This window comes from Doryrhamphus excisus, linkage group LG4, assembly GCF_037039965.1.
Source record: "Doryrhamphus excisus strain RoL-2023G ecotype Guam linkage group LG4, RoL_Dexc_Guam_v1.1, whole genome shotgun sequence".
NCBI lineage: Eukaryota > Metazoa > Chordata > Actinopteri > Syngnathiformes > Syngnathidae > Doryrhamphus > Doryrhamphus excisus.
In genome coordinates, this window is record NC_136360.1 from 9,091,230 (window position 1) to 9,116,804 (window position 25,575).

A 25,575-nucleotide genomic window follows, 5' to 3' on the forward strand; every position below is an offset into this window, starting at 1 on the left:
GTTAATTTAGGCAAAGAAAACCCTAAAATGTACTTTAATATGATTTTTTTTGTAACAATAATAGTCTGTTCATTTATACATTTCTGAAACCTGTGATAGTGTGAAGCTATAGAAAAATTAAATTTTTGTGTTGAGTTGCCATTTTAGGCTGATTTAAGGACATGACTTTAGGACAACCTCCTATATCTTCATCAGCAATATTTTTTTTTTCATCAGCCTGTTTTTGGATTTCTTTTTGGTTAATCACACACACACAAACAATGAATGTTTGATGACCTTGATATTTTTTTGAGTGCATGCTAGTTGAACTTTGGGCTTCATTTGAAGAAAGTACTTTTTATTGGCTTCAAAGCAGTCAAAGCGTTTCAAATGATATGTTGCCATGAAAGAGTATATGCCGCCTTGCCAGATAATCTGACATATTTGTGGCGTTGTCCAGCTTCTCTGCATACTGTATTTGTGGCACATAGACGTGGCCCACTTCACCAGAGAGGGGGCTGGGCTTTAGTGGGCTGGTCCTCTGCCGGCAGGATAAGAAAAAGTAGAGAGAGGAAGAAAAAGAGGAAGGATTGAAAGAAGGCCTTTTCCAGCCCTTCACACACTTAAGACAAAGTCAGGATGTGACATCATCCCCAGGAAGAGAAGCCAAATGACTTTTTCAGACTCTACTTTACTTGTGCTTTATGCAGACTAAACTTGGAGCCTCTCCGAGAGCTAGGAGGGGGGGCGGCGAAAGGGGATAAAGCAGCTGGATAAAGCAGTCCTCCAAAATCCACTCTGGCCTCTCCCAAAGCTTTCACCAACACTTCTGGAGCCTCCGCTGTAGGATATCAGCCAGGTACACTTCCTATTCTGTACGAATGCTGTCCATATCTCCTTTAAGGTCCTATTTTAGGATACTAGCCATGCTTTTTTAAAAAAAAAAAAATTCAAAGCATGCATGAAATGAGGTCCCTCTTTAGTGTGTGGAGTCAATAAACACCAGGGAGGTATGCATGAGTGCATGATCAGACATGCTACAGCCTGAGGCCAGTAATAGTAGAACACATGTGCTTATCTTTTCTTTCTACTCTTCTTCACCAGTAGAAACTCCCCTCCACATTTAAGATTGCTTAAGCACTCTTGCAAGAAGCTCCTTTTGTTATGGATCGATCTCATGACCACATATTCACGCTCCCACACTGAACTGGTATCAGCCAGTGTAAGACAAATTACCTCTTTTACAGATCACATTTGGAGAATTTTGATGATTTTTACAGGCCAGTAAATGAACAATTCAAATGAGACAAACGAAACTGAAACTTATTCTATTATGTGTCAAAGAGGAACAACAGCAGGACGTATCAAGTTAGTGGCTTTCTAATGGAGGATACAGTATTGTGTTGCACCCCATAATCACACATGTGACTGCAACATCTAATCAGTAAAGGCCAGGAAAGTTCAGAATGTGACATATGCAAATAACTCTTTAATGTGTGCCTTATGAATGTGATGATGGTGCTTACTAAATCAATGCAATAGTGTGTATGTGTGTGTGGGAGGGGGGCATGGTTATTATGTTCATTATACTGAGTGTTGAAAGCAAAGAAACTAACTTAGTGAAAATGCATATGGAAATGTGTAGAAAGGGATCATCATGTTATTTTGAGTAGTAGTTGATCATATGATGATGTCACAACAGGCATTGTTTTGTATTTACCTACCAGTAGCATTAATGTTACTTCAATTTAATGAGATGTATGTAAAAGGGACCATAATATTGGCATATCCAGGTGAGTTACTTCTAAGGTTGTTTACAGTAAAAAAAAAAAAGTATTCGCTGAAATATGATCATCACTTGCACAATTTAAAGAAAATTATGCACGTAAAATGTCAATACGAGGACTAATACCTTAACTTAAAAGATATATAAAAAAGAAGTGCAAATAAATGCATTACTACTGTGTGTTTTTAATAATAAAAACATATACATATACATATACATATACATATACATATACATATACATATACATATACATAGACACAGACACAGACACAGACACAGACACAGACACAGACACAGACACAGACACAGACACAGACACAGACACAGACACAGACACACACACACACACACACACACACACACACACACACACACACACACACACACACACACACACACACACATACACATACACATACACATACACATACACATACACATACACATACACATACACATACACACACACATACACATACACATACACATACACATACACATACACATATACACACATACACACATACACATACAAAAATACACATATGTATGTTGTAAAGGCAGTATTGTTGATACAGCTCTAGTGCCTGCTATATACTTGATCATTTTAGTCTATATAAGTTGCAAAAATGACAAGTATAATACAAATTCAAAGTATCATCTTTTTATGTTTCACCAGGCTCTTGTGACCTCCTCCAAGCCTGAAACTCACCTGTGGAGCCGACAAACTCTCCATCTTTCAGGGGGAGGAAGTGGCTGAGCCCATGGCTTTGTGTCTCGGTCAGGTGTTCAGTAAAGATAAAACCTTCAGGCCACGGAAACGTTTCGAACCCGGCACCCAGCGCTTTGAACTGTACAAGAAGGCCCAGGCCTCGCTCAAGTCCGGTTTGGATCTGAGAAAGGTGGTGCAACTACCTGAGGGCGAGAGCCTCAATGACTGGATCGCTGTGCACGTGGTGGATTTCTTCAACAGGATCAACCTGATCTATGGCACGGTCAGCGAGTACTGTACTGAGCGCACCTGTCCCATCATGTCCGGGGGGCTCAGGTACGAATACAGGTGGCAGGATGGGGATGACTACAGGAAACCCACCAAGCTGCCCGCTCTGAAGTACATGAACCTGCTGATGGACTGGATAGAGTCGCTCATCAACAATGAGGACATCTTCCCCACCAGAGTAGGTGTGTAGAATGTGCTGTCTGGGAATACATTGTTTACCGAAGCTTCATTCATGGGATAGAGTCCGGCAGAGGTTAATTACACAAAGAGGCTGACATTTAGAAGCTATTAAATAACTAGCTTGAGGTCCTATTTTTGTAGCATCAATTAACATAATGGAAAAGTGGATGAGAGGCTCAGACCACTGCAGTGGTGCCTCACCTCAGTCCTATGAAGGATCCTTTTTTTTTCAGGACTGTCTGAATTCCTCACACCATTATGCTCTCATACCTTTATTTTTAAATATTTTGCATGTGTTCTTTAAATTGCAATAAGATAGATAATTTATTTTGACATTTAAAAATATATAACATATTTAAATTATGAAAAAGTAATAATTAAAAGTATATTTTTTCAAAAGTCAATATTGTTTGATTAAATACCTCCCAATATTTATTAACATTATATTATACATTGAAATATCTGTTTGAACTATTTAAAAATTAATTAATTACATAAAATGATAAGAATATTTTGACACATCATTAAGATTGAATCCAATGTATTATCTTTGTTATTTTTAAAGCAAATAAAAATGTATGAAAATATTAATTATGCTAACTAAAAAGTAGTCGCATGTAACCATGTAAACATGATTTAAAAAAATAGTAAATAGACAATTACGCTGTTTGAAAATCTGCTCAAGTGCTACCTCAACCTTTAGTTTCATCCACTGGGGCAATATTGCTGTATTCGTTTGTTCCAAATATTCCAAATAAATAGAAACATAAAAATCAAATATTCCAAATAAATAGAAACATAAAAATCAAATAAAACATCAGGTCCATATGAAGTGCTGAAGTCAACACATTAAAAAACAGTGAATCCCTTTTCTTAGCAATACATGTACCAAAAACTCAACCATCTGATTTCCTGTCCACATACAGTGCATCCGAAAAGTATTCACAGTGCTTCACTTTTTCCACATTTTGTCATGTTACAGCCTCATTCCAAACTGAATTAAATTAATCTCTTACCTCAAAATTCTACACAAAATACTCCATTATGACAATGTGAAAAAGTTTTTTTTGACATGTTTTGAATTTATTAAAAATAGAAAACAAAAAAAATCACATTTACACAAGTATTCACAGCCTTTGCCATGAAGCTCAAAATTGAGATCAGGTGCATCTTTTTTCATCTGATCATCCTTGAGATCTTTCTACAGCTTAATTGGAGTCCACCTGCAGTAAATTCAGTTGATTGGACATGATTTGGAAATATAATAACTGTCTATATAAGGTCCCACAGTTGACTGTGCATGTCAGAGCACAAACACCAAGCATGAAGTCAAAAGAACTGTCTGTAGACCTGCGAGACAGGATTGTCTTGAGGCACAAATCTGGGGAAGGATACAGAAAAATTTCTGCTGCTTTGAAGGTCCCAATGAGCACAGTGGCCTCCATTATTCGTAAATGGAAGACGTTTGGAACCACCAGGACTCTTCCTAGAGCTGGCTGGCCTTCTAAACTGAGCGATCGGGGAAGAAGGGCCTTAGTCAGGGAGGTGACCAAGGCCCCGATGGTCACTCTGTCAGAGCTCCTTAGTAAAAGGAACATGGCAGCCCGTCTGGAATTTGCCAAAAAGCACCTGAATGACTCTCAGACCATGAGAAACAAAATTCTCTGGTCTGATGGCTTTCGTCTGGCCACTCTACCATACAGGCCTGTTGGTCGCAGACTTTCTCGAATACGGGCTGGCTCGCTGAATTGCGAACATCTTTGCAGCTAACTTTAGAGTGCATGCACTCGCGACCAAGTGCATGGTGTTGATGTGGTAGGCTAAACTTGAGCTGCTGCGGTGGTAAGCAAACTTTTTTTGTAAGAAATGTATATTTCCCATTCATTGGACTCTCACATGGGCGGCACGGTGACAGAGTGGTTAGAATGTAGGCCACACAGTCCGGGAATCGGGAAGACCTGGGTTTGATTCTCTGTTTGGGCATTTCTGTGTGGTTTGCATGTTTTCCCCGTGCATGGGTTTTCTCCGGGTACTCCGATTTCCTCCCACTTTCCAAAAACAAAAGAAAAAAGGTTAATTGGCCATTCCAAATTGTCCATAGATATGAATGTGAGTGTGAATGGTTGTTTGTCTATATGTGACCTGTGATTGGCGGGCGACAAGTCCAGGGTGTACACCACCTCTCACCCGAAGTCAACATACCTATGCAATATTTTTTTTAATTTTGAAATTATGTTTCATGTCCGCTGCAGGTGTTCCTTTCCCCAAGAATTTCCAGCAGGTGTGCAAGAAGATTCTGAGCCGGCTCTTCAGGGTGTTTGTGCATGTTTACATCCATCACTTTGACAGCATCTGCAGCATGGGTGCAGAGGCTCACATCAATACCTGTTACAAGCACTACTACTTCTTCATCTCTGAGTTCAATCTCATCGACCACTCCGAACTTCAGCCCCTGGTGAGACACCGCAGTCTTTTCCAGTTCACTGTCAGCATTACCTCATAAATATCTCTGATTGTACAGTAAAGGATTTGTGAATATGTTTTGTTTTTCCACAGAAAGAGATGACAGAGAAGATATGCAATTAAATTGCAAAGTTGAGGAGAAATGTTCACCTCTATGGACTCAAAACAAAGTTTTTTCCACATAAATGTGTACAGTATGTCAATGTGTGTGTGTGTGTTTGTCAGTGGTTACTGTGAATCTTTGCAATCCTACCACACAGCTTCAGGTGGTGCCAGCCTGTGAAAAAAAGGTGCTTGAGCGAGTTAATAATCATTTAACACACGCCTTTGCTCCTTTAGCATATATTTATGGTAGGCTTTTGTAACATTTTATTGGATGAAAGTATGTATTGTCTTTGAAATTAAACATTTTCCTGAATAAGTCATGTGAGATGTGTTACCGATAGCACTACTATAATACAGATCACAAAATCACATTACATTTGTCACAAATGTATACACTTTCAGGGAAAGTGTTATAGTATAAATGACACCCTAAGATATGTATAAAATGTTAATCACCCGATCAAAACATTGGGGGTAACGCGAGAAAGCGTGCTGCAGTGACGTTGAGATGACGTTCTTCATCAAACCAATGAGAGAAGAGCATACACGAAGTGGGCGTGGTATGTGGTGTTGATGTGTTTTCCCGCTTGGTCGAACCGGTGGATTTTAAGCTAGCATGGAAGTTGACATCAGCAGTCGGCGGCTCTGACAGGAGGAGATTCGGCCAGTTTGGAGAGTGTTCAAGTGAGAGGACCCATTATTGTATTATCATGATGTGCTGTAACGACAACCGACCAGTCTATAATAATGGACGGCAGTAGTTGGGAGGGAAATTAGCAAACGGGGTGTGCTAGTTAGCTGTGAACGTGGCTAACAATTACGTCTTCACGTTTAGTTTTATACAAAGCGGAAGTTGGGAAAAGTAAGTCACTGCTACAAACGGGGATTTTTTTTAAACAAGGCCTTTCTTGGCCGTCTGTGACGTCACGCCGCTTGCTAGCTTGGATTGCATTCCGTCATGGTGTTGCCATTGCATTATAGTCAGGTGACCAAAACTCCTAGTTGGTTGTTTGGCTAACAACATTACGTCGTTTGTGGGTTCTTACGGCTTCTCGATTAGTTGTATACAAAGCGGAAGCTGGGAAGAATATATTAAGTCCCTGCCATCAAGTGTTTAAAAACATGGCTACTGCTAGCAGATGTTATTTATTGTCCGTCAGTGATGTCACACCCCTTGCTAGCTTGGATTGCATTCCATCATGGTGTTTCCATTGCATTATATTCGGGTTACCACGGACATGGCGTGTTTTTGCCTCCTGTCATGATCGTTCTGGGCTCTGTTTAGAAAGTGATGGAAATGATCTGGTTTTCATTGGACCATTAAATTGACCTGCAATTGGTCACTCTGCTGCATGTGATGTCATTCCTGTGAGGCTATCGTGCGGAGGAGGCCTATTCTAAATATACTGTATGTCAATTATAAGGCATTTGAGTCAACTTTGAATATCACGAATATGTCATTGCTGGGCTGAGGGTCCTGGTTTCCAGTAATCATAATACGGTCACCCTACATCATATACGCATAATACAGTGTCAATTCCAATGGCAACATTTCAGTATTTTACACATCTTAGTTATTCTTGAATGCTCAGTGTGTGAGGATAAATGGAAGCTGGATATTGAAAGTGTTATTGTGATTCTCCCTAACTGGAAACAAGAGTAACCATGAAAAAATGAGAAACCCTTTCTGTTGATATGATCATCTTCTGACATAACTGGCGTTCCATATGGCTGTATAAACACGCCTTGTAGTGTCACCTGCTGCAGTGTATTCCAGGACAGACTCAAGTAAATATTTGTGGCATGCCTTTCAGTTGGAAGATATGGTGAGACACAGCATGATGACAGAGATGCAAGCCATCCAACACTCACTCCAGGTATGACGTGTCACAGCGTTGATTTAAAAACACCCTTATCAGTCCACTGAATGTCAGCTCTTATTTACCTGAACACATAGACATTTCGTCACTCTCAGTGATTCATGCGCAGATACTTCTGGTGAAAGCTTGGGTTAGCTAAGGTTAGTGTTTCCGACATTTACTGTATGAGACTCCTCTGGCAGGTTCCTGTTGTCAAGAGTGAGTTAGCCGCAATAAACGACGTGATTAGGGATGATTTTAATACATTGCCTTTTGTTTGTTTCTTTCGCCTTTTTCCTTACGGATTCGCCACAGCGAATCTTTTTTTGATCCGCATACTGATTTTTGGATTGAGGCGTCCGCTCCAAAGTCCAGGGCGCTACCCACTACACCATGGCGGGTCCTTTGAACACAGTGCCTAACGCCTGGAAATATTTTCTTCTGGAGCGTAAAAGTTATGAGTTGCAAAAAAAGCCAAATTAAAAAAGAAGCTCACGCTCAGTTGCTCTTAATAAATATATTGTGTGATAAGCCAGCACCTTGGCTATGTGTGACTTTAGAGGCACGTTTCCTGAAACTAGTCTGGGTGTACTTTAGAGGTTCCATTGTTGGCGTGGGAGCTGGCAGGCTCTCCAAAGCAAGCTTAAATGTGAAAATAGAAGTAGTACATTTCTGCATTTCCTCTGCTGAACCAGCAGCTGATCTATTGACCCTCTCTTTTTCCTCCCAGGGTAAGTCCCTGGCTGTGGGCCAAGTAGAGCAGCAGAATGGTATGACTTCAGAGGACAGGCAGCACCATGCTCAAGTCCAAGCAGGTGCCACTAACCTACCACCCGCTTCAGCTGACATAGTCATTTGTTGTTGACGTTCGTGTTTCTCATTCGAAGTTGAGCCCAGCCAGCCTTTGAACATCCCAGATGCCTTGAAACGAAAGAAGAAGAAAAGATCAAGAGCGACAGACAGCTCCACTGGCACTTTTGACGGTATAACATTAGAATTTGTGTAAGTCAGGCTGAAATGTATTACTTCATTATATTGTCATATTCATTCCAGACCTCTACAAGCTGACTAATGAAGTTCTTGGTCAGGGGGCCTACGCGAAAGTCCAAGGATGTGTAAGCCTGAAGAATGGGCAGGAGTATGCTGTGAAGGTGAGTAAAGGAGTATGCACGTTACAAAAGAAGGCATGCTAAATGAATTCTCACATAGCATTAAATGTAATTGCGTAGATCATTGAAAAGAGTGCAGGACACAGCCGCAGCAGAGTCTTTCGAGAAGTGGAGACACTCTACCAATGTCAAGGAAACAAGTGAGGACATTCCATTGTCATTCACACCTTCAAAGAAATAAACTTTTAACTTAAGCGGACACTAACAAGAGACTCTTTTGACCCAGGAACATTTTGGAATTAATAGAATTCTTTGAAGATCACACCTGCTTTTATTTGGTGTTTGAAAAGCTGCGAGGAGGTGAGTGGACACAAGCCTGCATGCACAATAGTCTGCACACTCTCCCGCACACACTGACCAGGTGATGGCTCTGTCTCCAAGGGTCCATTCTTACACACATCCAGAACAGAAAGCACTTTGATGAGCTGGAGGCTAGCAGGGTAGTACGTGACATCGCCCAAGCTCTTGACTTTTTACACACAAAGGGTATGTGAAATAGTCCTCCCAAACTGACAAACATGCAAGAGATGTGTCCTGGTTGTCATGGTAACAGTGCATTGTCCTCCAGGTATTGCTCACAGAGACCTCAAACTGGAGAACATCCTTTGTGAATGCATTGATCAAGTAAGTCAGATGCTTAGAATTCTTCTTTTCATGTGTTTTCAGCCTTGCAAAGTACTTGACATTTTGAAAGTAAAAGGAATTCATCACTTAATTGATTTTATTTTTTAGAAGGATGTCAGGTTATCCGGTTTAAATCTGCAGTAGTGGTTTTTGCACTGCAATGTACTGTAATTCCTCCAATTCTGGCCTCCAGTCAAGATGTCATGCCTCAGTTAAACAGCACCTGAAATAGACATTTAAATAGACACATTACTTAATATTCGGGATGCTCCTGGTTGGCCATGGATCAGTATTGGCCGATTTTCGTGTGATCGGCATATACCAATAAGCTCCTTTCAACTCCAATCAGCTGCAGTGATTCCTGGATATAGTGTTGTAAAATTAGTTTCACCTCCTAAAGGGGACCGCTGCAAAAAAGTTTGGGAACCACTGCTTTAAATAACCTTTACATAGTTGCATGTGCTGACAACAAAATCACCCACTGATTATGAATGGAAATCAAATTTAGTACATTTATGAGAATCACTCAAAATTCAAGTAGAAAAACACTACAGGCTGATCCAACTTTGATGTAACGTCTTAAGTCAAAATTAGTAGTGTGCGTAGCCTCCACGTTTGATTTCACAGCAGTGTGTTATATTGTGTTGATTAAGTGTTGCCTTTATTTTTGTTGAGCAGGTGGTTTTTGCTTTTCCTTTTCCTACTTAATTTATTAGCATACCCATTACACCTGGTACTCTGAGCTGAATACTAAGTACATGTTCAAAGCCGCTATTGGTGAAAGTGCAGCATATATTGAGATGACGTATACTTGCATTTCTGCAAATAGTGGCCTCTCAATGATGCCATGCTTCATTCAAACACCTATATTCTGTATCTATATTCAAACATAGAGATACCAGGCTGCATGTTAGGTACCATGCTACAATTAAACACGGCATGCCATAAAATAGTGACACTTAATTTTCCCCAGTTAAATCGTTATCTAATATTCTTGTGAATACGCCTTTGAGCAAATAAAGACATCACTAAGAGCCCTGTAATTGAATTAAGAAAAACTACAGTCATCATTTTAGTTTTTGTATGAATAGTATGAGAAGCTTGAAAGCATGCTTAAATTTGTAGGAACATTTCCCAAACACTTTAAGCAGACCTTCTACAATCTCTCTTCAGGTATCACCAGTTAAGATCTGTGACTTTGACCTGGGCAGTGGTGTGAAGCTCAGCAGTGCCTGCATACCCATAACCACTCCGGAGCTCACAACGCCGGTAAGACTTGTAGCTTTAACATTTGTTTGTAACAGAGGAGTCATGCTTAAAGGCAATACATGGTCTGCTAACAACGTAATCGTTGGGGCGTTTACTGTCTCTCTGTAGTGTGGCTCTGCAGAATACATGGCTCCAGAAGTGGTGGAGGTGTTCACCGATGAGGCGTCCTTCTATGACAAGCGCTGCGACCTGTGGAGCCTCGGGGTCATCCTCTACATCCTATTGAGTGGCAGCCCCCCCTTCACAGGCCACTGTGGCAGTGACTGCGGGTGGGACAGGGGGGAAACATGCCGCACATGTCAGGTAGGCTTGGCTGTCTAATATATTCCCCTCATACATTCTGAAAAATGTGTTCCACTTAAGTGACAAAGCAGTTTGAACGGGCCCATGAGTTCTGTTCAAAACTTGGCAGTAACCAACATTATTGCAGCAGTTTTCTAAAAACAGCAAAGTGCCCCTGGTGTATAGTGCATCTTTGACTAGTGTTTTTGTAGTAGATACTTTAAAAAATAGCAGACCGCTGTCATCCTACAGTATCTTTATCATTTATGCATTTGTTTCTTCACAAACAGCAGAGTGCTCCTGTCATATGGAGGATCTTTGGAAGCACATTTGAAATGGGTGCTAAAAAACAACAGAGCCTTTGTAAAGATAGAGGATCTTTGACCTGCATTAACATAGTGCTAGATTGTGACATTACTTTATTTATGACAACTACTTTTGAGGTAAACTCCAGCAGAGCCTTACATTGACATTGTGTACAAAATAAGAATAATCCTTATAGTCTTTAGTAAATATTAAGTTGCTTTTTTTAAAAACTATTTAGTGAAATATCCCTGGCCCGTATACATGAGCAGCAGCCTTATTAATGAGGGTCTAGACACGTAGATGTTGGTTAAAGTGTTGGTGCAGCAGAATATTGCACGGTTGTCCTCTTTTCTTTCTTGTATGTGCATTCATGGTTATTTTATTGCCCCTCACTTGTCACTGCATGGCGTACAGCTGGTTGGCGGGTATAATGAAGACAAGCGAGTGTTGTCACCTGATCATCATCAGACTGTGTTTACTATTTAGCAGACATGTGGTCACAAGCAGACCTGGTCCAAAAATAGACCATGGCGCTATAACACGGCGCTAGCGTGTGGAAAATGTCACCTGCCCGAGATAAAATTGGTCAATTAGACGCAGTGTGATGTTCCTCCTCCAGAGTCACCTGTTCGAGAGCATCCAGCAGGGCAAGTATGAATTTCCAGACAAGGACTGGGCACACATCACAAGTACTGCAAAAGATCTCATCACCAAGCTGTTGGTGCGAGATGCCATGCAACGCCTCAGTGCGGCTCAGGTCCTAATGCACCCGTGGGTGCAGGGAGTGAGTATTGTCACCATTTTGTGTTTTTTTTTCTCATTTCAGACCCACATTTCATGTTCATTGTTTTACCTCCTTTATACAGAATGCACCAGAGAGAGGTCTTCCAACTCCTCATACTCTACAGAGGTAAGAAAGTCCCGACCATTTCACGAAAACAATTGAACATGTCGTCTCTATGGGGGATTTGGTTCGAGCTGGTTTAAGGGTTAAGTCTTGATCAGGCATGGTAGGGTTAGGTTTTGAGATTGGGAGAGAGAGAGAGAGAAGGAGCGTCAGTCAAAACAAAGTGATAGATTAATAGTTTTTAAGATCAAGGGGGCTACTATTGGGAACAACTCTTTAACAAGTTTCCCAGAAAGCTGGTCAAGCAGACGTCTTGTCTGTTTTGCTGCACTGACAAGTTTTGTAAGCCCGTCAAGAGATACTTCTTCAAAGTAGGGAAAGCTAGTGGGACAGAGGATGGAAGTAGTCCCAGCAGTGGTCAAGGCGGCCGACACGTTTAACCGGTCTGGGGGGTAGGGTGTCCTTTATTTCCTTCCTGATGAGCTCAACTTTATTTGCGAAAAATCACAAGAACTCATCAGCTGAGAAAGGGGAAGTACTAGAAGAGGTCCTCTTCTGAGTTAGCAATGCAACTGTGTCAAATAAGTATTTGGGGTTATTTTTATGGAGGTCAATTAGTCTAGAAAAATAATAGTTTTTTGCCGCAACAAGAGCCTGTTTATATTTGGTCCGAGTATCTCCCCATGCCTGTCGGAAGACTTCAAGTTTCAAAGGACAACTGTTTATTGTGCAAGTAAAAAGTACGGTCTTTTGGTGTTTCAGTGTTGCATTATACTTAAAGGGGACCTGTTCCTTTTTCCACTTTTCTGACCTATAAATGTTGATAGAATGTTGTATTATCATGTTAGATGACGCAAAAGTTTAAGATAATGAGGTTTGCACATTTGGAAATGAGTCCTAAAAGAAGTTTGGGATGCAAAGTGGGCATGCCCGGAGGCGGAATAAATTAAAACAGACCTTTTTGGCAGGAATCATGAATCAAAGGAATAGGCTGGAATAGGTGCAGATTCTGCAAAATCTAAAAAGTTTCTGTGTGGGATATTGTGTGTAGCTGCTCTATAGGAGAAAAGTGAGCATAATAAGTCCCCTTTAAACTACTGTGGATCAGGTAAGTATTGTATGACGTATGTACTGCCTTGTAAATACTGGTATTTCTGTACTTCAGCTGGGAAGATTTCCTGCTTGTCTTCCATTTTTTTTTTGCATGTCTGTCGGTGCAGTTGAAAAATGTGGAGGTGCAGGCAGCACGAATTCTCTGCATAAAAAGGACCACTGGAGGTGGTGTCATTTGTCTGCACAGAGCCACACTGATTAGCGGACACGGAAAGCATAAAACAGGTTTTAAGGGTTTGGGTTAGAGTTTAGGGTTATGATTAGGTTGGCGGTAGGTGTAAGGGCTGGGGTCAGGGATGGGAATTATGTTGGTTTGTATCTGGGTTGGGCCACATTGGCCAACATCTGGTTTTGGTTGGGTTTGGGGCTGGATTAAGTGGTAATAGAAAATGACTGACCTGGTGTTTATGTTTCACCGATAGGAACAGCAGCACCAAAGACTTGAGTCAATTTGCAGCAGAAGCCATTGCCTTCCACAGGCAACTGTCGCAGCACGACGAGCAGCAGGAGGACTCTGCCGTCGCAGTCGTTTGCTCCATGAGGCTTTCCCCTCCGTCCAACTCCCGACTGGCACGTAGGAGGGCACAGTCCAACGCCCTGCGCACGAGAAACGACACAGTGGATCTCACAGCCTGAAGGAGACACCCAACATCCTATCATCCTGGTTTCTGATCTCTTTTGTTTTTTGTGTTTTAACAGCCTGTTATCTTATCACTTGCCAGCACTTCCTCTTGGAAAACACGGGTAGATTACTGACATTCAGGATGCATGAAACACCAACCGTTTCTTTTCTGAAAGTACATTTTCCTCACTTGAGACTTAAGATTACCTTTGATCTTTTAATTTTCTTGCAGCAAGAATGAGCTTTTTAAGTTTTTTTTTTTACTGTGCATTTATGAAACCTATCCTTTTATGTGAAGTGTTTGGATGCATGTTGCTCAAGTTATTTTATTTTTTTAAAGCTATGCTCAGAAAAGACAAGACAGTATAGGTTGCGTTAAACTGAAATGACTGGAATGTGACAGGAATCTTTTCTATTACGATGAGCTTTGACAGACACAAGCTACCTGTAGCACTGATGTACTTTAAATACTGTAGAAGCAAGCCTGCTTCATTTTAGAAGGATGTTACACTTGTATATCATGAATGCCATTCAGTTATGTTTCAAAGGGTGAAAGTCTTGGTGAGAGTCTTGTAGGCCCTCAGGTCTTTTTGTACCAACGAAGTGAGACCAGTGTTTCATTTTGGTTAAACCTAATTCCACGTCCACCTTTTCTGTTTGCCAACTTAAAATGGAAGACTCGTTTAGTTTCTTGGCAATTGTCCAATTATTTAAATGTGATGATCAAGAAAGCTCAGAGTGTGTGTTTTTCTGTCAGGGTTGCCAAGCATCTCAATACCAACAACTAGCTGCCTAACAGTGCAGAAACAAGCACATGTTAGATGAATAGACTTGTCTCAAATGAGCTGCTTTGTTAGCACCATTAACTTAAGTGGCTATAAATGAGTTAAATATGGAGCCTCCCTCTTTCACTACTTGATGCAATGTGCTTGGTCCTAGCATGTTAGCATTTAAGCTAATTTACGCATGCCTAAAGGAAAATACATAGCATTATGCAGGGAGGTTATAGGACAGCCTTGGCACTTTGGGTACTTGAGGCTCTTTTACTAGGTGCTAGCATGATAACCTTTAGCATGTTAGCATTTTAGCTCATTTACTCATGTCTAAAGGCAAATACATACATGGCATGATATAGGGACACTATGGGACTGCCTTAACCCTTTTGGGACTTCGTGCTTTCTTGCAAGATGCTACCACCACCAAGTGTTAGCATATCATTTTGAGTTTTTTTATGCATATCTAAATGAAAAAACACTATGGAACTCTTGCTTGGTGTCACCATGCTAACTGTTACCATGTTGGGATTTTGGCTATATTTTACTCCTGTTTAAAGGCCTACATACACATGGCATGATGTAGGAATGCTTTCTCTGCACTTTTGGTGCTAGCATGATATTCCTCACATCTAAAGGCTAATATAGACATGGCGTAATGCAGGGATATTGTAGGACCACCTTGACACTTTTGCTATAGAGTGCCTTTTCACTAGATGCTAGTGTGCTAACAGTTAGCATGTTTGCTTTTTTTGCTAAATTCCTCATGTAATGTACACACGGCATTGCTCAATGGCTTGGCACAGCAGACACCGGGCCCAAGGTTCACAGCACAGGTTGCATGCCCATCAAAATTTCAGTGGGAATTTTCTAGTTTAGGGTGCTGTTTAGTCTAAGAGTTAGCTTCTTTGGTTAAATGGTTATTAAAATATTTACATTATTGTTTTTTTTGTAAATATTTTTGGTACAAGTGGGCGTGGCGTTCATTCAAGGAGTTCTCTGGTGCCCCTCAGTGGTGATGCGTTGTAACAGCAGTGGCTTGGAAGCAGAGCTGTTCAGTCTGCTGTTATCTTGCAGAAGAGACAAGCTGTCCTGCTTTTCCAGCTGTGCTGCTGGCACAATGACAATGGTATGAGGGCAATCGATGTAAAGTAAGTACACCTTATTTTATATTTATAGAAATTGGCCTTTCTATTCTACTACAGTGAAGTTTTTGTTGCAGATTTCAAATTTTGTTAGTTTGGGTGCTGTATCCAATCATATCAACTTTTAATTCTTTTTTTTTTTTAAATATCAGCTTCTCCTTCATGTGAGTCCTGCCTCCTACGTCTCCATGGTGCTTACAGAGAACACCAGCAGACCTTCTGCAGCTGATATGATCCACAAGCAGCGAGTCCACAGCCTACCTTCCCCGCCTCTATGCTGTGCATGTGGCCTGTGCGTCCTGCTTGCCGGCATCAACGTCACCCTGGTGGGCACCTTTGCTTTCGCCACCTACACCCCTGCAGCCAACCCACCAATTGTAATAGGACCGCTCCTCTTGTTGACAGCGGTGGCTTTCTTCGCAGCGTGCTGCATGGCGAGCCGTCGGCGCCCTTCCACTGCCGGCTCGGCCTGTGAGGTCAAAGCGGGTGAGAGGTGGCAGTTGATGCAAATGGGGGCAACGTTCGAGATGGAAACCAGTGAGCACACACTGCAGGACACTACGGGGGTCCAGTTGAGCCCCACCAACTCGTCTGACTCCATCCATGGAACTGCCTTAACCTCAGATCCTGAAGTGCAAGTACAATAATAAAGACATTAATACATGAACATCTATCTGATACTGTATCATTATCTTCCATTGTGCAGATGTACCTAAAGTTGTACATGGCTTTTCCTTATCTGAGCCAACAGCTGCTGTGGTAGGGTAGAGTGTTTACTCAGTGTTGTACATGTGCTACACACACACACGGCTGTGATTAAACCACAGCAGTAAAGCAGAGATAACAGTCATTACAGCCTACCCACCTGCACCCTGTACCCTTCTGTTTGGAAGCCTGATGGAAGCCGGATTAAGTAGCTACGAAGAAGATGTAATCTGAGTTTTCATGATGATCTGAGTCAAAGTCCATGATTTACCAGTCCAAGATAGATGAATACAAAAAATAATGACTGGTAAAACAAAACAAGCAATATGGATTGTACTAGATGTTACACATGTCCCACGTCATGTCATCAAAAAAAGTCATACTGCATGTCCTAAAATTGTTTCACAATAAAATCAAGTCCTAAAATGTCTTGTTGAGTATTATATAATTCGCACAAACTTAATTTAAGGCCACATCAAGTCCAGACACCACATACAGACTGAGACTGTACAAACAAATACATCTGCTTTATTTTATAACAATAGTAAAACACTATAGGCCTATAGAGAATAAAATATACTTCAACAATGGAATACAATGACTAGTAAATCAATACAACATAATAATCACACAAAACAGTAAACCATAATCAACATGCAAAGTAATGCACAAGAGAAAAGACATAACTGAATCAAACTAAACTTTGATAGGGCGACCTGTTACGTACCGTACTTTAAAAAGCTAACTCGAAATATGTGCTTGCCGTATCCCACCAGTAGATAGAGCCCATGTTCTGTTTAGATCACCGCTGAATGCATCATTTACCAGTAGACGTCACAGTCTGCTACACGAGTAGCAAGGGGGAGAAGAGGTGTGTTTGTGGGAAGTTTATAAATCCCGACAAAGCAACTGCACTTTATGGGCAGCAGTTTTTAAAACGGGTGCAATTTTGTGCCTTAAAAGGTGAACACCAATCTTTCATACTGTGATTTAAAAGCTAATCAAGGTTCATCTTACCTGCCAATTACAGCATGAAGCTCACAGATAGCGGCAGGAGTGGGTGAGATCACTGGCTAGTCCCACATCCGATCAGTCTGGGGGAAGACCCAGGACACATTGGGGAGACTGTCTCTCACAACTGGCCTATGAACGCCTCATGTTCCACCAGGAGTCGCTGGACAAAGTGGCCGGGGATGGATGAGTGGCAGAAGATGGGTTGATAGATGGCAGGCCTCCACCTTGTGTACAAAAAATAAGAATGACTGTACCATTATGAAATAAATTTAAAGTAAATAACATCATTATTACTTTATAAAAATAATATTATTACTAATATTAATAGTCGTAGCCAGTAGCAGGTTTGAAAACACAGTTTCACCTGACAATGTGTAATGTCTCCCTCTAGTGGAGAAAAGCATAAGCATGTTGTCAGTGCTGTCCTTATTTGTGCCACGAGAGGTCAGTGTCGTCATTCAGACGATGTATCCACACCAGTCTTTGGTTGTGTTGCATTCAAGTCAGCCTTCCTCTTGTGACAGATGTACGGATAGTTTAGTTGAGTACTTTAGTTCGTTTCACATATTAATTTGCTTTCATATCGAGACAGAGATTACTAGGACTGATTTTAAAATACACTTGCGACTTCAGGATTGAGTTTAAGTATGCTTTGTTGGGGTGTAATTCCATGACTGTAGTATGTTTCCAAACACCACGCCATACCATTGTTAAAACATACGCAAAAATCCATCCGTCCATTTTCTATATCCCTTATGAGAGGGGATGGGGGTATGCTGGAGACTATCCCAGCTGTTTTTAGGCCAGGACTGGTTGCCATCCAATCGCAGGGCACATATAGACAAAAAGCCATTCACGCTGACATACAGTACATATATAGGGACAATTTAGAGGTGCCAATTAAGCTAGCAGAATGAGGCCTTAAATGTATGGCACACACTGGCTGTTTTCTATCAATGAAAAGTGCACTGTGTGCACACAACAGCTCATAGGGACATCCATATTGTCCTGAAACACTTTAAGTAACTGCATTTAAAATGCATTTCATTTTCAAATATTTCATAAGAGAACAATTGCAAGGTCAAAAAGGCATTTGACCTTCTGTGAACACAAAAAGTGGAAAGATTTAGTGTGTGTGACATACATTGGCGAGAGGAAGCATTTAATATGTTAGAAATGAAGTGCCATTAATTTGATCCTTCTTTTCAGTCTTTCCTAATTCCCTAATGATCGTTGTGAGTGCTGACTCTGCTGTTGTAAAACAAATGATATCTCTGTCCTGCCGCAATAATCCCCATCTATTTCAATGCAAGTATTAAAATGACAGACGGGTTGTGTATGTGGGAAGAAAAAAGGGGGTGGGGTGTGGTATTTCCATCATTTGATAAATGTGCAAATGTCCACCAAAGCTGAATCAGACACTAAGTTAATGTGCGTTCATTTCTCGCCTCATTCTCTATCTAGCAGGGCTTTTGTAACACGGAGTTGGTCATATTTTGTCCCAGATTAGCCCGGTGACAGTTCAGCCTCTGCTCAAGGTATTTAGAAGACATCATTCATTCATGGATATAGAAGTGGCCCCATTTGTCATCCACATTGGGCTGCAGTGGTGGAAGGAAGGTGGGGGCACTTTTCATCTGATGTATTAGCTGGCATATGCAAGCAATGAATTATCAAGCAGGAAAAAGAGTCAATTATCCACTCCTAAAGAGGGGGCCGGGCCTTTTGTGCCCTGGGGGCCCCCTTCCATATTTACCATATCATTTCACAGAAAGGTACACTCAGGGAGATGTGGGGAGGCCCGGGGAGAGACAGACACACACACACACACACACTTAAGTAAATGTCTTAATGCATAGGGTAATGTAGCATGTGTCATTCTAAACATGCAGGCAACTCAATAGGGGAAAACACAAGAGAATAAAGGGAATGTTCCATTACAGTGTAAAGTAGGGTGGAATGGGGCATATTTTGCAATCATCAATGAGTGCTCTGTCAAGAACATGGCAACATACGGCAATGGACTATGCAATGCAATGGACCTTGATTGAGGGCCTTGAGGTTAAACTGTTAACAAAAGCTAACAAAATTAATAAGTGACACTGCCAACATATATTCTGCAATCGGCGGAGTGCGGTCTGACAAGAATGAGGCAGCAGCAACAGTCAACAAATAGGGAAGCATCCACAATCAACTGTTGCCAACTCCTCAGTAAGAAAAGTATTGGCTGTCCTAGAAGTCACTAGATTACATCATCAGTATTATTTGCACATGATGTAACAGAAAATGGATAGATGGAGATGCTGTAGGAAAAGACAGAGAATATTATGTAAAATGTATTTTACACCCCGCTGCTGCTCAGTGAGAACACAAACTGCACAACCAATACATGCTTTCACTGTTAAATCCCCAAATAGCAGAAAACTTATCAGAAAAGTCGCTAGATTTGAGAAAATGTCACCAAGAGGGTTTGCAATGTCACCAGATTTACTGACAAAATCCCCAAGTTAGCAACAATGACAACAAATCTTGACTTTAAAACACAATGCAAGTCAAGTAGTTTAACTCAATAACAGAAATCCTAAAATCCATCTGCAAAACGTCTGTGTAGGTTTTGTGCCATCCTGCAACAACAAAAGAAAACCAGAATCAGAGATAGTTGGGATTCCAATTGATCAGTCCTCAGTCCTACATGTTTGGATCTGTATGAACATAATCAATCTTTACACACCAACTCCTTTAAATTGTTTCGGCCTGGAACAGTCCCCTGGTCCCCCTGCCCACCATCAAAATGTGGCCACTTTTTGACTGCACCTGTCCCACTAATAGAGTGGATATGTTGAATGAAATACCCTCTACTGTCATATTTCCTCAGATTGGATTGTCCTATCCTGGTTGTGCCTGGGGGAGATGGGGGACGCGGCAGTGCTGACACTTAGGTAAATGAGGTGGTTAGGCTGCATTATAGCTCCGTAATGGCTTTTAAGTTCGGAGTTTACCCCCAAAGCCCACCGGGAGACTCTTTTTGACAGGTGGACCGCTCCAGAATGAAGACAGAGGATGTGGTCCTTGTGCTTGAGAACGGATGAGATGATGATGTTCTAAAAATAAAGTACAGGTGACAGAGATCCTCTTTAGGGCCCACACTTTAGAAAATGTACTTGCCAAATAGTGAGCCCACATTTAGCTCTGCTACCTTGCCTGAAGGTTTTAACGAGCCAAATAGTGAGCTTCCAGATAAAGAGTTATTGTTCACAGATGGTTATTAATGATTTACAATGAGTATATTATACATAGACAACTTGTTAGTAAGTAATTTATTTCACCAACAATATACAGGAGCTAGCTTTAGCATTAGAATGGTACCCAGCTAACAAGATAGATGGATAGACTATACCCGGTTAGCTTGTTAGTAATTTCTTTTACACAGCTAGCTTTAGCATTGGAATGGTACCCAGCTAACATGATAGATGGATAGACTATACCCGGTTAGCTTGTTAGTAATTTATTTCACACAGCTAGTTTTAGCATTGGAATGGTACCCAGCTAACAAGATAGATGTATAGACTATACCCGGTTAGCTTGTTAGTAATTTCTTTCACACAGCTAACTTTAGCATTGAAATGGTACCCAGCTAACATGATAGATGGATAGACTATACCCGGTTAGCTTGTTAGTAATTTCTTTCACACAGCTAACTTTAGCATTGGAATGGTACCCAGCTAACATGATAGATGGATAGACTATACCCCGTTAGCTTGTTAGTAATTTCTTTTACACGGCTAGCTTTAGCATTGGAATAGTACCCAGCTAACAAGATAGATGGATAGACTATACCCGGTTAGCTGGCTAGTAATTTCTTTCACTCAGCTAGCTTTAGCATTAGCAAGGATGCTAAGTAACTAGATAATAGATATAATATACCCAGGTAACCCACTAATAGATTTTAATCATTTAATGAGCAAATAGCTTAACCTTAGCATTAGCAAGGTAACTAGCTAACAAAATAGATAACAATGACCTTCAAACATTCAATTTCCTTTTAACACTGAAGCTTGTTGACCATCTTTAAAGCAGAAAACGCACAATTTGCAGAAAACGCACAATTTCTTTAAAAGAAAAACAATAGGGAGTTTCACATCCTTTGTTATGTTTGAGAATGTTTACGATTTAGCACGCTATATATACTATATGTACAGCGCATACTGCTTCCAAGCTGCCTGCAGTCTTAAGGCAGTGTGTCTAAATTTAGCGTTAACGATAAACTCTTAAGTTTTAAGACATAGGCTAATGCGTACTGCTGTTAAAACCAGTGGGATAGTTTAGTGGAGATTAAGGGACGTATCAGAGTCTGGTGCAAAGCTCCATCGAGAGCAGTGCGCTTGTTTGCTCGGCATCTGTCTTCAAAAGAAAGAAAGAAAAAGAGCTTTGGCTGTGACTTGGCTGTGAGCTTGGTCCTTTGGACTGAGAAAGTAAACAACATCTGCGGCAGACCTGTTCATGTTTAACATGTGCCTTACCTTCACAGGGAATAATGCTCAAATCATAATGACGCTTAATCAACCATTATCATACATTAGCCGTACTTTACGTGGCTCAAGTGAACACAACACCTTTTTTCACAGTTGTAAACAAGCGGGAAAAAAAATCCCTTACTTTATTCAAGGTGTTATATGATTGCTCCAGCAAGGGGGGGGTTTAAGTGACAGGTAAATTGCAGGTTAAGTGGAGAACACCGTCTTTTAACAAGAGACTCCAGGCTCGTCTAAATCCTCCTTAGTCTCTAATCTGAATACAAAAGAAAAGGGCGGTGGATTAAATCTGACCCCATAACGTTCTGTTTGTTCCAGACTCCACTTGAGAGGCCTGCTGGAGCCAGCACCAATGACAACGGAAGCGAACACGCGGCGGCTGATGGCCGCTGCAGCAGAATGCGGGGTGATTTGCTTCCGTCATTTTCACATATCCACATGTACCTTCTCTTTGTGCTCTGTAATTGATTCTCAAATCAAAATATTGATAGTTTCCATACTACATATATAAATGAAAACATTTATATAATAAACTAATCAAATGTCTTGTATTCTTTATGCTAGGATATGAAATACACTAGATTTCAAAATTTGCACAATATCGAATCCGTATTGCTGATACCAGCCTGAATTTTAATCAGTATTGGATTGGAAACAAAGTCAGTTGAAAAAAAAAGTACCATATTTTCCGAACTGTAAGGTGCACTTAAAAACCTTTAATTTGATCAAAAATCAACAAGGTGCCTTATAATCCGGTGCACCTGCCAAAATCTTTAAAAATGTCTGTTTGATTGAGTGGTCGACCATTTCCCGCTGACACAGGGACGCTGGGAGCGACAAACCAATCAGAGAACAATACGTAATACGTACAGTATGTATGCTGGCAGTGATGAACCAGAAAACAATACATAATACATACAGCACATATGCTGGCAATGATAAACCAATGAGAGAACATGATGTAATATGTCTGTACACTTACCATCTGCCACGCCTTCATTGCTTCAAAATAACACTGCACCTATCTCTCCGCTACTGTGAAAAACCAAGTGAAGCAAATGAATTTGATGCTTGCCATCATTCTAGGGGGATTAATAAAAGAACTCCAAAGACTGGACATTGGTGTAAACAGGGTGTTTAAAGTGAAGTTGCGAGGGGCGTGAGAGCGATGAATGAGAGACGGCAATCACACCTTTACTAAGATGTGCCGGGCGAGTTACACCACCATATGTGAATGAATGTGGATTCTTGGGCTAAGGTATCTAGCTTTGGCGAAAGCCGGAATCATTGCTGAACAGCCCCCTGACAAAGACGCTGACTCCGACAATGATGAGAGGGAACCCGGCATCTTGTGAAATTGGCCAGATACAGAAGATGAGTGCTTTGATGAATTGTGGGGGAAGATTCATAAAAAAATATGGTGAGTGTATTGTTAAATAGTAGAATAAAGTTCAACTAAAGTCACTGGTTTTCTTCCGTTGCCTTCCTTTTTTTGTAGACTGTGTAGTGCTAGTGGGTTTGTACATACAGTAATTCACCCCGGAACTATTAAACTTGAGGGTGTTGCCACCCGAACGGTTCAGGCAGTTGGAAGAACCATTTGGGAGGATTGGTTAGATGAAAAGTTACATATTTGTGCCATCTTGTGTTGTAAAGTATTAAAGTAATGCTGAATATTATATTCAGCAAATGTTGCATGTTGCAATTTTAACACTTAAAGGGTTAACTACCAAACACTTGTCATACTACATCAATGCTTCTCAAATAATGGACGGGCGCGGGGGTACTGTCGGGGGGGCAGTCACAAGGGGCTTTCATTTCAATGCACACCTGCCAACATGTACAAATTTATAGTACTCAACATGCAATTTGACTTTTGGATATGCTTGCACGTTCTCCATTTTGTTGCATTTTCCTAGTTTGCGTTTCAAGTTCAGTCTGTACAGTACAGATACTGTATATGAATACATATTATCAGTTTCTCTAGTATTTCAAAAATCAGGCAGATGTGAAGAAAAATCTGTCCCTTAAGGGGGGTATGACAGAAAATACAACATCTCATCAATCAATGATGAATTTCTGCTGTAATGTTGCGGAATGTGCTGAAAGTATGGTCAATTCCAGACTCTTGAACACATCTGTCTAGAACCTCATGTGTCCATGTCATAACATGGGGTATTTAGTACATTGAAAGATGTTAAACTGAAAGATCTTGAGTTTTGTTCCCAACAGACCCAAACTGTGCATGTGACTAGTTAAACAGTAGCCCACCAGAAAAGTTGCTGTAATCACCGTCTTCATCCTCATCCTTGCACACTAAAGTCATCTTCTTCAGTCTCAGAACCGAACAGCCCCACAATTCCCTCGCCAGTCTCTCTCCCTCTTTCGTCGTCGCTCCTAGCCCACCTGCACCCCCAGGAAGTGGACCTCCTGACACTTTGCACCACGCTGCCAAGATTCACCGGCAGACCTGAGCAAAAGCAGCTAGCTCGATCTCCGCATCACATGCACCTCTCCACACGTTCTCCACGATGAGGATCCGTGTAAAAGAAGCCATTGACTACTCTGTATGAAATACAAAATACACTCGGAAAAACTCTGCCATCTGGTGGGGTCAAAGGTTACTGGTCTTTCTCTCATATCCAGTCTAGTTTTTTTTTTTTTAAATGTTTATTTAATTGTAGACGAAACACCACAAGGCAGCACAACAGCAACAACAAATCCGTCCTTATTTAGCTGTGACGGTAGTTCTAAAGAGAGGAAGGGAGGGAGAGGCAAAGGGGGAAGGAGGCCTGGGTGAGGCAGGCGGTTCGGGCTGGCTGCGAGAGAAAGGCGCTTTGGGTTGTCAACGTTTTAGAAGCTTAGAGTCAAACGTATCCGGGCTCAGGAGAGAGGAGTCTGGGTGTTAGGCAGCCAGAATGACTCCTGATAGAAGGAGTTTGCGGCTCAAGTCGAGAGGAATCGTCTTGGCTGCGGGATGAGGCGGCGACTAATTGATTCTGTGAAGTTTCCTGTCGCACAGCCCGATTACAGGTGTGACCGGATTAAAAAATAAAAAAGGGAGAGAAGAGGGGAAAAAAACAAGGGATCTGGAGGAGGGAAATGGTGAAAAAAAATCAAAGAGAAAAGAAGACGAGAGCTGCCATAGACGGATCAGCATCACTTCTACTCATTGATGTGCTTATTCCTGTCTTGTTTGTGTGTGTTTGATCTCAATGCTCGGTGGCAATCCTCAGGTCATGTTACAAGGCCCCCCTTTCCTTGAGCATACACTGTGTTTTAGCAGTGTTGTTTTTACATGACTCCTCATACTGTATGAGTTAATGAAGACCAAAGTCTCATATTACTTATTTAGACCTAGTCAAGTACTGTTTACGACAATATGCATTGTCACCACCACTTCCCGCATCTGTGAAGCAGTCATGGTTTTATTTGGTCCTTCTGTGTCCCACATGACCCCTAGCTTCATTAATTCTCCTATTTGCAAGAGACCTACAAAATGTTGAACTGAAGAGAAGAAGCTCTCATTGCAGAAAAGAAAGGTAAGTCTATATTATCCCGCAGCAGCAAAAAGAGCAGGAAGGAGGCATAAGCTAGAAAAAAAATGGAGGCACGGACAGTGTGGGAGAGGGATTTGCTGGCTAGAAGAAGGCATTGCTTTGGGCATTTGGGCACCTTGGGCACATTAACGGAAATGAGGAAGATCAAACAGGGTACAAAACTTGGTTTTGAATTCCCCAGACTTACTCCAAGAGGTGGCGGAAAAGTAAACCCATTCATGTGTTTTGGCACAGGTTGTA

The 25,575-nt window shown here is 41.2% G+C and overlaps 2 protein-coding genes and 1 long non-coding RNA gene across 4 annotated transcripts in view; 2 read left to right on the top strand and 1 right to left on the bottom strand.

Annotated features, from left to right (window-relative positions):
- Window positions 1-371: 371 nt before the first annotated feature.
- mob3c (MOB kinase activator 3C) lies at window positions 372-5,609 on the top strand. Of its 2 annotated transcripts, none has more exons than XM_078790089.1 (4): window positions 372-838; window positions 2,447-2,949; window positions 5,200-5,402; window positions 5,508-5,609. In XM_078790089.1, the coding sequence occupies exons 2-4, from the start codon at window positions 2,532-2,534 to the stop codon at window positions 5,511-5,513; spliced, it is 627 nt and encodes a 208-aa protein (XP_078646215.1). In that variant the 5' UTR covers window positions 372-838; window positions 2,447-2,531; the 3' UTR covers window positions 5,514-5,609. The 2 variants fall into 2 exon arrangements, with proteins under 2 accessions (XP_078646215.1, XP_078646214.1); XM_078790088.1 differs by having other exon boundaries at window positions 375-838; window positions 5,504-5,609.
- A 440-nt stretch (window positions 5,610-6,049) lies between these two features.
- mknk1 (MAPK interacting serine/threonine kinase 1) lies at window positions 6,050-14,292 on the top strand. The gene is made up of 14 exons (XM_058072536.2): window positions 6,050-6,199; window positions 7,330-7,392; window positions 8,105-8,189; window positions 8,262-8,357; window positions 8,428-8,525; window positions 8,604-8,683; window positions 8,770-8,843; window positions 8,925-9,029; window positions 9,112-9,167; window positions 10,341-10,436; window positions 10,545-10,739; window positions 11,644-11,808; window positions 11,891-11,934; window positions 13,407-14,292. The coding sequence occupies exons 2-14, from the start codon at window positions 7,339-7,341 to the stop codon at window positions 13,618-13,620; spliced, it is 1,362 nt and encodes a 453-aa protein (XP_057928519.2). The 5' UTR covers window positions 6,050-6,199; window positions 7,330-7,338; the 3' UTR covers window positions 13,621-14,292.
- A 2,835-nt stretch (window positions 14,293-17,127) lies between these two features.
- LOC131129238 (uncharacterized) overlaps window positions 17,128-25,575 on the bottom strand; it is a 32,859-nt gene continuing 24,411 nt past the window's right edge. The window contains exon 5 of the long non-coding RNA XR_013627267.1: window positions 17,128-17,467. This is a non-coding gene — a long non-coding RNA (uncharacterized LOC131129238). The remainder of the gene's footprint in view (window positions 17,468-25,575) is intronic.

Excerpts from the sequence above, each read along its gene's own strand:
- mob3c (XM_078790088.1), top strand. The coding sequence starts at position 2,532 with ATGGCTTTGTGTCTCGGTCAGGTGTTCAGTAAAGATAAAACCTTCAGG. Across the intron at positions 2,950-5,199 it reads CATCTTCCCCACCAGAGTAG|GTGTTCCTTTCCCCAAGAAT; the intron begins GTGTGTAGAATG and ends TGTCCGCTGCAG. Across the intron at positions 5,403-5,503 it reads ACTCCGAACTTCAGCCCCTG|AAAGAGATGACAGAGAAGAT; the intron begins GTGAGACACCGC and ends GTTTTTCCACAG.
- mknk1 (XM_058072536.2), top strand. The coding sequence starts at position 7,339 with ATGGTGAGACACAGCATGATGACAGAGATGCAAGCCATCCAACACTCA. Across the intron at positions 8,358-8,427 it reads CTCCACTGGCACTTTTGACG|ACCTCTACAAGCTGACTAAT; the intron begins GTATAACATTAG and ends TATTCATTCCAG. Across the intron at positions 8,684-8,769 it reads TACCAATGTCAAGGAAACAA|GAACATTTTGGAATTAATAG; the intron begins GTGAGGACATTC and ends CTTTTGACCCAG.